This window comes from Hippocampus comes, unplaced genomic scaffold (genome assembly GCF_001891065.2).
Source record: "Hippocampus comes isolate QL1 unplaced genomic scaffold, H_comes_QL1_v1.1 scaffold231, whole genome shotgun sequence".
Lineage (NCBI taxonomy): Eukaryota > Metazoa > Chordata > Actinopteri > Syngnathiformes > Syngnathidae > Hippocampus > Hippocampus comes.
This window is the reverse complement of record NW_017804877.1, coordinates 338,242-352,001: the sequence shown is the minus strand read 5'-3', so window position 1 is coordinate 352,001 and position 13,760 is coordinate 338,242. Positions and strand designations below refer to the sequence as shown.

At 38.4% G+C, this 13,760-nt stretch overlaps 1 protein-coding gene across 7 annotated transcripts in view; it reads right to left on the bottom strand.

Moving 5' to 3' along the window:
* Window positions 1-13,760, bottom strand: part of col13a1 (collagen, type XIII, alpha 1) — a 154,276-nt gene that overhangs the window by 76,958 nt on the left and 63,558 nt on the right. For 6 of the 7 annotated variants that reach the window (XM_019881416.1, XM_019881456.1, XM_019881424.1 and 3 more), the window contains exons 3-4: window positions 8,254-8,261; window positions 2,766-2,792 (exon numbers count right to left, since the gene is read on the bottom strand). In XM_019881416.1, the coding sequence (XP_019736975.1) occupies window positions 2,766-2,792; window positions 8,254-8,261 (35 nt within the window). The remainder of the gene's footprint in view (window positions 1-2,765; window positions 2,793-8,253; window positions 8,262-13,760) is intronic. The other variant, XM_019881448.1, reaches the window with a different exon arrangement.

Sequence of the window (13,760 nt, the reverse complement as noted above, 5' to 3'; positions counted from 1 at the left end):
TTACGAAGTAGACTGGACATAAACCACACACTTGAGGTGCCATTGTCTCCTGTTACCCCGAGATGGGACCGTCTGGTTGCAGAAAATCAAGCTCGGTGCTGTGGTGAGTCGTCATTTTCATGCACTTTGACTTTGCGTTGTATCGTATTTTGAAGGCATTAAACATTGCCATAGCGATCGGAGTGTTGCGGCCAGATTAGACGCTCCTTGTATTTATTATTATATTTCGAAAACACCACAGTTTTCATGCAGCTCATACCATATTATTTTGTTGTATTATTTCCACCACACCTTAAATGCTGGTCCCTGAAAATATTGTCTGACATAAACCGGTCCGTGGGGCAAAAAGGTTGGTGGCCCCTGATTTAAGGGATAATTAGAAAGAGTCTTTACACAATAGAATGGCATGACCAAAAAAAAAAAAAAAAATGTGTTTATCACGTTTTTAAAAACCTCTATTGCAAGGGGAAATCAACCCAATCATTTTCTTGACAATAATATGTTCTATATAGCCTCACTAGTCTAAACACTGCATTTTGATTCATATTGCCTTTTTGGAATATGAGCTAAGCAGTAAAATCCACCTTTTTGTGTCAATCTCAGCGGGCAGCCATTTTGCAACTTTCTGTCCACTGAAAATGACATTACGGTTGCTTGGGGCTCAGGTAACAACCAGTCATGGCTCAGCTTCAGAAAACAGGTGAGTGCATAGAATATACTGCTGTTAAAAACAAATTCTGGGGTTGATTTCCCCTTTTAAATTTCTTTGCAGAGTGTTTGTGCACATTAACCATAACCATAAGTATGGCCGTAGCAATGTATTCTTTGAGCGTAATTAATTGCATATCATAAGAATGTATAATATCAGAGCATTTTCCAGATTCAGATTCAGCAAAATGTATTTATCATAAATGTGTGTAACTGTTCCCACAGAGAAAAAAAATTACTGTATTTTATGGACCATTAGACGCACCATATTAACAGGTGCAATATCAATGAACGGCCTTTTTTAAAAATCAAACACAAGCCACAATGGGTTAAAAAAGTGCGTCATTTTTGTGAAACAATGCTTGTTAAATTGTTTATTCTAACTGTAGCGTATGTTTATTTGATAGTTTTAGCGCCATTATGCTAGTTTCAGGCCGGTTGAAAGCATTGGTCGCGCCACGTGTCTTTCTTGCTTTTGTTCGGCGTACAACTACATGGAGTTTCCTTCAAAGCGGAGGGGATCCTCCAACAGATGGAAAAAAAAGGTTGAACATCGCTCGTCCATCTGGTGACCGTCGGTTGTGTTATAATTTTGGCTTATGCTAAATGTGATCTTGGTTGACAGTTCAATAACTGTAAACAAGTCAATGCCCTCCGCATTATGGCTATTGGAGGCTGGCTGTGTCCTTTGCATCACCCGGGTCTGGTCCCTTGCGTTAGATGAGTGGTTCTTCACCTGGGTTCGATCGAACCCTAGGGGTTCGGTGACTCAGTCTCAGGGGTTCGACGGAGACTCTGCCATGGAGGTTAAGATACACCTGACTCAACATGTCAATTAGTTATGACATGCCCGCTTGGCCATCACCGGCTGGTTCATTTTGTGCACAATTAAAAAACTTAATACTTTATACTGAAACTAATTGTGTTTACTTTTTTTCTGCGTTTAATAAATGTGTTTTTTATGTCTTGAATTTGTTAAAAAAAAATAAAAATCATGTGTTTATTTTTCACTAATAAAGGGTTCGGTGAATGTGCATATGAACTGGTTGGGTTCGGTATCTCTAAAAAGGTTAAGAACCACTGCGTTAGATTGAAGTGGCAACTGCAGGAATAGTCTAGCACTACATTCCATGACACCAAGGAAAGAAGTAGTTCTCGTTCTGGTATGATGAAAACAGACGTCTGCTAGCGATTAGATGTGGATGAGAATAAGAACGCAAAACATTCATGTTAAAGTAAATAGGAAGGAAATTGACGTATGTCTCTGTATCCCACAAACCACGTTGATATTGTGCCATATCGTAACTTTGGAAACATGCCGCCGGAAATAGCTCACATTAGGTCAGTAGGACTACATTTCCCTGATTCTAAGACATAGAGCAGGAAGTAGTCCTCATTTCAGTCAGACAAAAACGTATACCCGATGTCCACATTCACAGGCTGGGTCCTCCGAATGACGTCATTTCCAGAACGACATGACCACACGTGGTGTCCAAATTCACCACAGTTAATGCAGTCCACAGAGGCTAGATGAGGAGGAGCCTTTGAAGGTTTTGAAGCACCTGGCTTCTAAATTGTCTTTCTGGAATTTGGAAACTTTGTGCAGTCCACTCACGCCGGAAGTGACGTCATGCGAAAATTCGGCCTTTGCAGGGCGCGGCCTGTGAATTTGGACACCGCCATTGACCTCTGTAAGTGATTCGATGTGGGTAAGAATGACAAAGCGAACGTAATAGGAATGAATTTGATTTAAAGATGACAAATGCATAGGAAAACACATAATTACAAGGCACACTGTCAATTTTTTTTAGAAAATTAAAGGATTTCAAGTGCACTCTATGGTCCGAAAAATACGGTACTTCATTTGTGTTTTACAGTTGCAAATGTAGCATTTTCTTTTTGTCATGTAAATGGCTGTGAATCTATTTTTAGTATTGATTCTGTAGTGACTTAATCGAGGGTGAATGAAGAGATCAACATTGAAGTGATTGCTATGCCTTCATGCAGATGTAGAAACAAAAAGGCAAATGTTAAAAAAAAAAAAAAACACAAGTTACCGGGAAGCCTGCACGTCCAGGAGGACCCTGAAAAAAGGAGTGAGAGAAATGATGGTACAAAAAGGAAGAGTGAATCATACAGATGAAGTAAACATTATGAAGAATAACTTGATGCACTGAACCAAAATAACTAATCTTGAAGACTGTGTGACATTCAAATCATGATTAGAAATATTCCGGCTCAGATTCACATGCAATATAGACAGCTGTCCTGTATTTCGTTCTGTTATGATTCAATTCAAGAACACATTACTTTGTTTCATTACAAAATGTCATGCAAGGAATGGTTTTGGATGAAAACATGCATCATTTTTCTGAATGCCCTCATGCCCCTGCACAATGAGCCCTTTACTTATCTAAACTAACTGACGCCAAATCACTTGACTATATTCCACGTCAGCAAAGTAGCCTCTGTTGGAATACAATGGATTTCACTGGTTTCCACGCTATGTACTGCCAAGTGGCTATTTTTTCTCCTAGCGGAACACAAATCAGTGCTCTTTGTCCAAACAGCTCTTCAGGGAAGGATGTAAGGCTGGCTAATTGGCGGGAAGTCTAAACAGGAACTCTTGACAATTTTCAAAAAGCTACTAATGCAATGATGGTTGATTGAGGAAAGTGATACACACCTGTGCTTTCATGTCGATTTATAAACTGTATGCACGTGTCTATGCATGAGGGCGCTTTGACCAGTTTTGCTTGATTTTAATTTCCGTTTACCTTTGTGCGAAAGTTTGATGTTAGATGAAAGATATTGTACATTGTCAGACCTTTTTTTTACCCCTTTTCCCTCCATGAATAACATAGCATTAGACATCAAGTACATCAACTATTTTCATCAAGAGCTCCATATCATTTTCAATTGGAAATATGCCATATATCAAGCATATCTCATTATATTTGTCCAAAACGTGTTTTTTTTTTTTTGCATTTAATGCATTAGTTCTAAGGACTGTGAAAGACTCAAAAGATTAAACTGTATCTCGTGTGTGCCTACTAACATTTTCAAACTCCATGCTACATTGTATTATCAGAATTTTTCCTGTCATTTTTCCCACTCCATCAATGAAAAGCGGTCATGATAACAAATAGACAATCTTGCTACTTTACGATTAAAGAATGTAGTCCTTCATTCGTTCATTCATTCAGAGTAACAATGAAATTATTATTGGGGAAAAAAAACATCACAATAGTAAACTTAACCTTATGGTGACGCTTATTTGCATTTAGGGTTGTAACCATAAATCCATTTAATTGACGTATCAACACGCCATGCTACATTCGTCGACGTTGGATTTAGTGTATGTCGATGCTGCTCACACGTCAGCAACATAATATTTATTAATCAATTAATCAATCTAATTCACAATTTCGACCAAAAACTCCTAATACCATTTTTTAAAATTCACGTTTGAGTGTTATTTTTAATCAACCATATTTCATTTTTTGTTCGTACATTCCCTCTCCGTTCGCCAGCGGGGTTTTACGTAAGGCACGCAACACAGATTTTGGTGGCGACGAGGAGTAATATTTTAAGACGGAACAATACCTTCATTTCGGTAGAAACACTGCATTTTGCAAGAAAGGAGATCGTCTGCCGATTGAAATGTAATGGGAACACACCGGTTTGTGGATGCATCTTGGACGGCCCCATGGCATGAAACGGTAACAAACCTGAAGAATCAACAGCTTTTGGTAGTGGCATGGATTAAATATGAGTTGCTGCCTTATTTATTCAAAAAGTCGATCATAAATTTCATCATACACGAATAATTACTTATTCTTGCGCACGCACGTTTTGTTCACAATGTAGTGCGTATGCGTGGTTTGTAAATGAGGTCAATTGAGAGCGCACAGAAAAGTTAGGGTTAGGGTTGTGTTTTTCTCCCAGACACATGTAGATCAGCTAATATTTTTGAAAAAGAATATGTTAGCCTTTGGCAAAATTGTTTACTGTTTGATACAATTGTTATTAATACACAACAATCACAGCAGCATGTTAACTAAATGTGAAAATATCGGACTTAAATGCTATCTATATTAGTGTGTTCCACAAAAGAGAATGCTGATTATTTTTCACATATATGAAGCACCTTATCAAAAAGGTTTATTCATGTTGATGTTTTATTGCATTTTAAAACAGCTTATTATGATAATAAGTAAAGTTAATTGAAAAAGAGAACTAATTTCTTCTGTTGCATTTGTTTATGGTTGAATATTAAGACAACTAGGTTGTTATGATATCAATGTTGCATTTTTTTCTCATAATTTATACGATAATTTATTTGGAGTTGAAGTTGAAGCTTTGAGTTCATTTTGAGCATGCTGTCATTAAAAACACACCAAACTAAAACAGAAAAAAAATCTACAATATAAAAATTCCAAATGAAACCAATATGTACTGGTAGTCCAAAAAGGTGTGTGGAGATGTCAAACTTCTTCAGATCCTACAGCTCGCTTCACATCACCAAGATAAATACAAAATCAAAAATTGCAGACCAAAATACATTTACATTCAAACACCTTTTCAATGAAGTTGGGTCATTGTGTTTAACAAAAGAATACAATAATATGCAAATCATTTTAAACCTATATTAAATAGAATACAATACTATTTCTTAAAATGGCGCTTTCCAAGCAGCTTTAGCTGTAACAAATCATTTTACAAAACACTTAACATAAAATAACACTAATACAACAGGACACATAACGAAAAACATTGGTAAAATACAATCGTAATAGAGACTACGAAGACAAGATATATAATGTTCAAATGTTTTGCACCCATAAAATGCTAAGTTAATGATCATTTGCTAAAAACACGAAAGATTATAATAAAGTTTGAACATGAATTAGCTTGTCTTTGGAGTGAATTCAATGAAATACTGTATTGGCCCGAATATAAGACGGCCCTGATTATAAGACGACCCCCTCTTTTTCAAGAGTCAAGTTTGAAAAAAGACTTTTTGAACACCAAATTAATTTTTATACAGAAAATAATTACATTACATCTGAAACAAATGATTATAACAATATATTTGAGAGAAAAAGCATGTTATTTTGCCTCATTCAATCTTAATATCTGAACATTTAAATATGTAAACTAAAGTGCAATCACATTCGTAAATGAATGGCTTCTGGTTTTTGAAATGTAAACGACATCATAACTTCTCCTCAGCTACCGGTTAACCTGGCCGATCTTCGACCCACTTTTCTCCAGATTGTCGCTATGTTTCTCCATTTTCTGTTATCTCTTCTATTATTTTCTTCTCTTTTCCTTCTTACCGCTATTTTTTATTTTTCTTCTTCGTGCTACCGCTATTTTTATTTTTATCCTTCGTGGCAGGGGTTCACTTTGGCCTGGGGAGTCAAGTTCAGAATTCGCTTCATTGATATCTGGCGCCATCTAGTGTCGTGAATGGGTATAATGTCTAGACCCCGAATATAAGACGACCCCTACTTTTTCAGTCTTATTTCAATGCAAAAACACCGTCTTATATTTGGGCCAACACGGTATAGGTTGGACATGTTTTGCAAATCATTGTAGTCTGTTTATATTTATGTTTAACACAGCGTCCCAACTTCATTGGAATTGGGTTTGTGTGTACGCAAAATAAATATGCACCTCATATTTGGATTGTGTACATCCACTTTTGCCCGCACGCACCTCATACTCGTTCTTCTCTCAATACAGTATCTCACACTGTATATCTATTCCCTTTCCCAGCAACATATTTTCCTACGTTCTTTTGAAATGTTTGGAAATTATTCCTCACTCACACTGCTCTACAGTTTCACACCACAAATTGACAAACAAAACCTTTATCGTATTGAACTGTAAAGTTAAAATGTGTAACATATCGCTTTGTGTTGAATCCTTAGACCTCATATCGATATGGATCGTATTCATCCAAAAGCGTATCATTACACCACTATTTGCATTAGGCACGATCACAGTCTAAACACAAATCTATTCACACAACACTCACGTCAGTAACAAAGGTGTCATGAATTGAGTCTGCACACATCTGCAGTGACGTTGCCCAAAGCCAAGGTGCCTGCTCTGTGATGTGACATCATCATGTCAGTGAGGTGGTGACCTTTCTCAGAGCCGCAGCCAAAGGCAGACCAGATGCCAGATAAATATCATGTTTACTGGCTTAGCTCATTTTCTGGGTTGGCATTACATGATGCTATTGAATGCCTTAAAGGTGACATACAGTATTGTTGAAAATAAAATTTTTAATTGCTTGATAGCTACAGATAATGGATAGAAAAAAAGGGCATGCTTCCAGTTTATGTATCTATGTATTTATTGCTACTTCCTGTTTAAGTTTAATGTAAAACTTATAGATTTACTTGTTATTTAGCGACAATTTTAGCTAGTTTAATGCTAACATACTGCAAAACACCACAGACAAGCAAATGAAACGTAAAATTTGCATTGTTATAAACCTTTAAGCAAGAACAGAAAACAGTGAAGCGATGGAGACAAACAACTAAAACATTACTCGTGGTCATATATTCTTTATCCTCTGCAAACAACAGCTAATATTCCTCTACCCGACTGAGCAGTTGTGACCTTCTTTGAATCAATACATACATACATGTTGGTGGCCAAGGTGCACACAAGTGGAAGCAATGTACTAAAGCATGAAATTATGACAAACTGTTTCTTTATTTTCATTTTATTTGACTATGTTACTCTAGACTGCTCTTTTTTTACGTCACAAAAAAATATTAGAATTTTATACTGTAGTGTTAAATGTGTGACAGGAGCCAATTAATCGCATTTCTATTCAGTTCAGTCGGGAAAGATGCTTTGAGATGCAAGTATTATGAGTACAGGCGTGGCCATGAAATGAACGGAACTCGTAAGTCAAGGCACCACTTGGCAAATAAAAGGTTAACGTTTGATTCTTAACCAATGTAAAAAAAACCCCAAAAAACAATGACTTTGGTGGAAATCAAAATCTGGGTGGCGGCATGGCTCAGTGGTAGTGTGGTCATTGGTGGGTTCGATCCCCAGCCATTGCAGCCATGTCGAAGTGTTCTCGAGCAAGGTACTGAACTCCTAGTTGCTCCTGGTGCTGCGTGTGAAGAGGTAACAGCGTGAAGCGCTTTGAGTACCCAAGGTAGAAAAGCGCTATGCTAGTGACAGCCTATGTCTCTTTCTGCACACTCATACCAGCCTCTGTATCTTTCTCACTGATCATAAGTAAGAACTGCCTCTTTAACCAACATGGTAGTTTGGCAGATGTCAAATTAGGTGTAAACAGTGATAGAGATGATCCCATTAGCAATGGCATGGAATAATAAAAATGGTCAGTGACTTAAATGTGACATTATATAATATATGATGAATATTTATCACAGTCTTATAATAATTGAAGTTTGAGAAGTCAGTTCACCCATTTCACACCCGCCCACATGCAGAGATATATTACTTAACCCTGCCTGGATCACTCAAGGTGTCTGGTCTACTTACTGGAGGTCCTGTAAAACAAAAAGAGAGAGAGAGAGACAGCCACATTTAGAATTTCAATAAACTGGTGATACATTTAGTCAGAGATTAGAGATACATTTATTCATTTATTTTATCCAAAGTCATCGAGATTGTAGCCTTCAGTCAGTTATGCATAAAACAAAGTGAGTGAAAAATATATGTGACAAACAAGTATGTTTTTTCGACATATTCTGACTTTCTCATCATCACATAAGAATGATTCTGAAAGTAAATATCTTACACTCATATCAGGGCAAACTATATATTCGTAGGGGTGAACATATTACCTAATTTCTGTCGACTCTTCATTAATTACAAACTAAGTGATCAATGCAAAACATTTCTGACACAAAAATGCACTAATTTTGGACTGTTTTCTTGAAGAAGGGTTGTGGAGCAAGAACAAGAGTCATCAACAGTTAGGGCGCAGACGTTTTTTTTTTTTTTTTAATCAAGCACTGAATTTGTAGCTGTTGCACATAGAGTAAAAATTGTTGCTTTTTCCCAAACTTAGACAAGTCATGTATATATTTTTGGGCCTTAAGAAGTATTTCCAGAAACAAAAAAAAAGGGGAAAAAAAGAAAGAAAGAAAAGAATGACAGTGAATATCGTGCCAAGCTTTGAACAGAGCCTCAATGAAAACACATGAGAGGGATGGATAGCCAGAACCAGGGCATGACACTCTTTCAGCACCACAGAACAGACCTTTAATGAAAACATTTATACTTTTTTCAACATTTTCTTGTAGTTGCTACATCAATGACTGGAAATGAAGCGGATGGATACAGACCTTGAATGACAAAGCCCCTCTAAGCAGTGCAAAGGAGATAGACTTTTTAATCACTCAGCCGGGTGTCAAGTCATTTTCTTCCTATTTTCATGCCAAAAAAATGTGGGAACAGGAAAGAGACACTTTTGGAAAGAGGCTTGAATAACTGCCAGGTGAGTCTGTAAACAAAGTGGTGCAGTTTGGAGTCGGGAGTGCTGCTCATTCATTCTTGTAGTTGATCGGAACAAAAGTGAATATGCAGCCCTCTCTGCAAGAAAGAACTGGTAAAAACAAACCTCAACCAAGATTCCCGCTACATTCTGGGCCTGCCTTCACATCCTGTTGGCTAGAGCTGTTCACACAGGAGACTCGACCCAGAGAATCTTGATCCAAAGGCACGTTGGGAGGCCAAAGACAACAGGGTTCAAATATAGTACAGAACGTGGCGCCTGATGAACAGCTTTGTGTGCAACAAGCAGCGGGCACAACATGAAACAAAACGCAAAGCCATAAACACACAACACTGGAGGATGTCGTTTGACTGCACTCATATCACATATGCTAAATTTGCCCTCTCCCAGGATTAATGCTGTCTAACTTTTGCGAACACCTGTTGTTTCCACTTATGTAAGGGCAGTGCTTGGACGTGCCCGGAAATGGAAACTGAATCTTGCACGCTAACGAACATCCAAAATCTTGCCTCCTTCATGCTCTCATACGGTCAGTTCCTTACCAAAGATTTATCACTTGTCAAATAAAATCCAGTTTTATGAGTAAAGCACTTTTCTATTTTCCATACATTGAGAATGCAACAGAAAGTGCTTTAGGAATAAAAACAATCAATTGAAAAAAAAACAAACAAAAAAAAACAACAACAACAAATAAACAAGAACACAGTCCTCCCGTCCGTGCATGACTGAGTTACCCTAATGACTCGAGTTGTGGGAGTATCACAAAGTGCAAGAGAGAAATAGCACAAGAGAGGGCACTGTGGGCTCATGTGAAGTCCCATTATGCCCTTAAAAATTCCCGGTACGCGAGAGGCTAAAATGGAGAAGTGCTGTTAGTCCATACCACTGTGTACCAACCCATTTAAAGCACTGGTGGGAAAAATCTGCACCGAGAGTCCGCAATCACAGAGGATGATGCCACAAAGACAACTCTGACACGGGGAGACTTGGGTAAACTCCTCATGATGTGTGGAGTCATCGTAGATTTGAGAACCTTCTTTTTGAAAGACCAGATCTTTGCAATAATCTAAATACATGAGCTAAAAGCATGTACAAGCACCTCTGTGTTAGATTGATAGATGTTAAAAATGTATTTTGGTTTCATTCTGAAGGTGGGGAATGAAATGAAGTTCAGAGTCAAAAATAACACCCAGGTTTTGTACACAATTTAAATTGTAATTTTGGTAAAAGTATTTTCTCTCTTGCCTTCAAGACCAATCACTAAAACCTGTTTTGTCCACGTTGAGCTGGAGGATATTCGCTGTCACCGAGTGTTGGGAAAATTAAGTTGACCAACTCGGTTGTGTCACCCACAAAGTCATGGCTGGAATCATCAATAAGATAATCTATTCCAAAAGGATTCGTTAATTGTGACGGTCCAACTGCCATCCATAACTCAATATCGAAAATACATTGAAGAAGGGTCTCAACTGGCCCTGCGTGATCAGAAGAAATGGTGATAAACAGTTGTATGTCATCTGCATGAATGTGTTTTTTTTTCTTCATTGTCCACCTTTATTATTGCACATGTGCAATGTGCACAAACACAATTATATTTGTGTGGTGCGGCTGTCAAACCAGACAGTAGCAGTTTTGCACAAGTGCATTTCATTTGCACTCATGTCCCAGAGGTCGTAAACATTTCCCAGTATGATAATGAGTCAGGGAGTTTCAGAGTCTCCAAAAGTCTTCAATAACATCAGAGTGAGTCACTAAATTTATCGCTAGTCGTTCTTTAAAATCGAGTCGGCAGAGGTGTCAGACTTGTCATAAAATAGGCTTGCAAACAGTGAAAATGTATCAATAACTGACCGTCATTGAAATGAATTTTCAACCACTGATGAACTGACAATATGCATTTTCCAGGAAAAATGATTCGAAATTCTACTTCACTCTCTTAAAGAGGAAACATTACAGAAATTCAAATTGAAAACATTTTTACTTACTACATGTTTGAAATGTCACCTTTTATCAGCAACCCATTTCATTGCTGGTATGAATGTCGAATGAGAAAACGCTGAAGATAAAGTCGGAACAATAACAGTATGTGCATTCAATTTCAACAAATAAAAGTACACATAGCCACTCATGCACACTTCATATTTCCACTCAAATTGTATATCTTCGTTGCTTTCACAATAAACCTTCCAAATAATGCTTGATATGTGCTCTTTACTCTGAGATGACTTGAGCCTTTAAATGACAAATTATTTAAAAAAAAAATATATATATATATATATATATATATATATATATATATATCATGGCCACATCACCTGCTATCTCAAAACTTAGCCCAGCTCAGTCTAATAATATGGCTCCTGGAATAAGCTGTGGAATCTAAACCTAAAACCTTCCACAGGGCCGCCATCCTGTTCTCTCAAATTGCTCAACAGTTGCTCTTGTGACCACACATTTAAGGCCAGTTCCGAGCAAGGTGGAGATGCTTCTTCAGTCGAACAATCACGAGTTCAACTAAGGCTTTGTAGAAAAAACACACCTCAAGTCATACAAAAACTGTCAAACCATAATCGGCACACGTGGCGTCAACAAATTTAAAAAGAACTGCACCTCCTGGAACTTCCATTTAATATACACAATTTCAACTCCACCAGTTTATTTTGCAGTTTCTTTATTCATTTTTTTGGGAGGGGGCGGGGAGGGGGCAATGTTTTGGACCGTTGGCATGATGTTCTTTTTATTAAAGGCTTTATTATTTTTATCATGTAATGGGCCAAACACCTTCCAAGAAGTTACATTTTTGCCAAAGAATATTTGTCTAAAAGCGTTGGAGCCCTTTTGGGCAAACGAAACGACAACAGAAAATGCTAACGTAATCGATTGGAGTCAAAATCTCATGTTACGATTACCTCTCCCTTTCTCTTTTTTACATTGTGTCACAATGAGAAAAGTTACACAAGGTGTCTGTGCGTGTGTGTGTGTGTGTGTGTGTGTGTGTGTGTGTGTGTGTGTGTGTGTGCTCCATCCATCCATTTTCTCATCCGCTTATCCTCACAAGTGGCATGCTGGAGCCTATCCCAGCCATCATCGGGCAGTAGGCAGGGGACACCCTGAACTGGTTGGCAACCAATCGCAGGGCATGCATAGACGAACAAGGCATTCACGCTCACAATGACACCTAGGGACAATTTAGATTGTTCCATTAACTTGCCACGCAAGTTTTGGAAATGTGGGAGGAAACTGGAGTACCCAAAGAAAACCCACCCACTCACTGGGAGAACATGCAAACGGCACCCTGGAAGGCCGGAGCTGGAATTGAACCCTGCCCCTCTGCACTCTGAGGCCGGCATGCAAACCAGTCATCCAGTGTGTGTGTGTGTGTGTGTGTGCGTGTGTGTGTGTGTGTGTGTGTGTGTGTGTGTGTGTGTGTGTGTGTGTGTGTGTGTGTGTGTGTGTGTGTGTGTGTAATGTATTATAACATTTAACCAGACCGTGGCAGTTACTTTATCAAAAATAAATACAAAGAGGCTTAAACAGCCTGTGCAACTAGACTTTAGGCAGCTAGCATTTTAGCATGCAACATAATATGATACAGCTAGCTCATGGCTGTGTGTTTATAAGCTTAAACCAGCTAACTCAGAAGAAGACAAATATTCTGCAGTACAAGTTTTGCAAGTGTGAAAAGCCCTTAAACAAAGACACCTAGAGAGGAAATGTGAAATGATATATTTCAGTTAAAAAGTTTACTGTAGGTCAGGGGTGTCAAACTCATTTTAGTTGCTGGCCAATTTGGAGTTGTGTCTTCCCTCGGAGGGCCATTATGACGGTGAAACCACAAAATTATTACTTGTACACAAGAACTGAATCAATCACACATTTTGAAATCAGTTAAACAAATTATGATAGTTTGTTCAATGATTGTTCAAGTGAGTCTAAACAGGGTAACAACATTCTTGCAAAATCTCAACGTTATTCATTACACATGACAATTTGACATTTCTCTACAGATTTTAGCAAGTTGACACAGATGATTTTCTTTCATGGGCCGCATAGAATGATCTGGCGGGCCGCATCTGGCCCCCCTGCCTTGAGTTTGACACATGTGCTGTAGGTGATTAACTTGTTAGATAATAATTATCATCAATCAGTTTAATGACTTTATGTAGCTCAGGAAATATATTAAAAAAAAAAATCCTCATCTCACCCCTCGGGTGGTGTCCATCCCTCATTCAGCTCGGGTCCTCTACCAGAGGCCAGGAAGCTTGAGGGTTCTGCGCAGTATCCTTGCTGTTCCCAGCACTGCACATTTCTGGACTGAGATGTCCGATGTTGTTTCCGGGATCTGTTGCAACCACTCATCTAGTTTGGGGGTCACTGCCCCGAGTGCTCCGACCACCACAGGCACGACTGTCACCTTTACCTTCCAGGCTCTCTCCAGCTCCTCTCTGAGCCCTTGGTATTTCTCGAGTTTCTCGTGTTCCTTCTTTCTGATGTTTCCATCACTTGGGACCGCTACATCCACTACAAC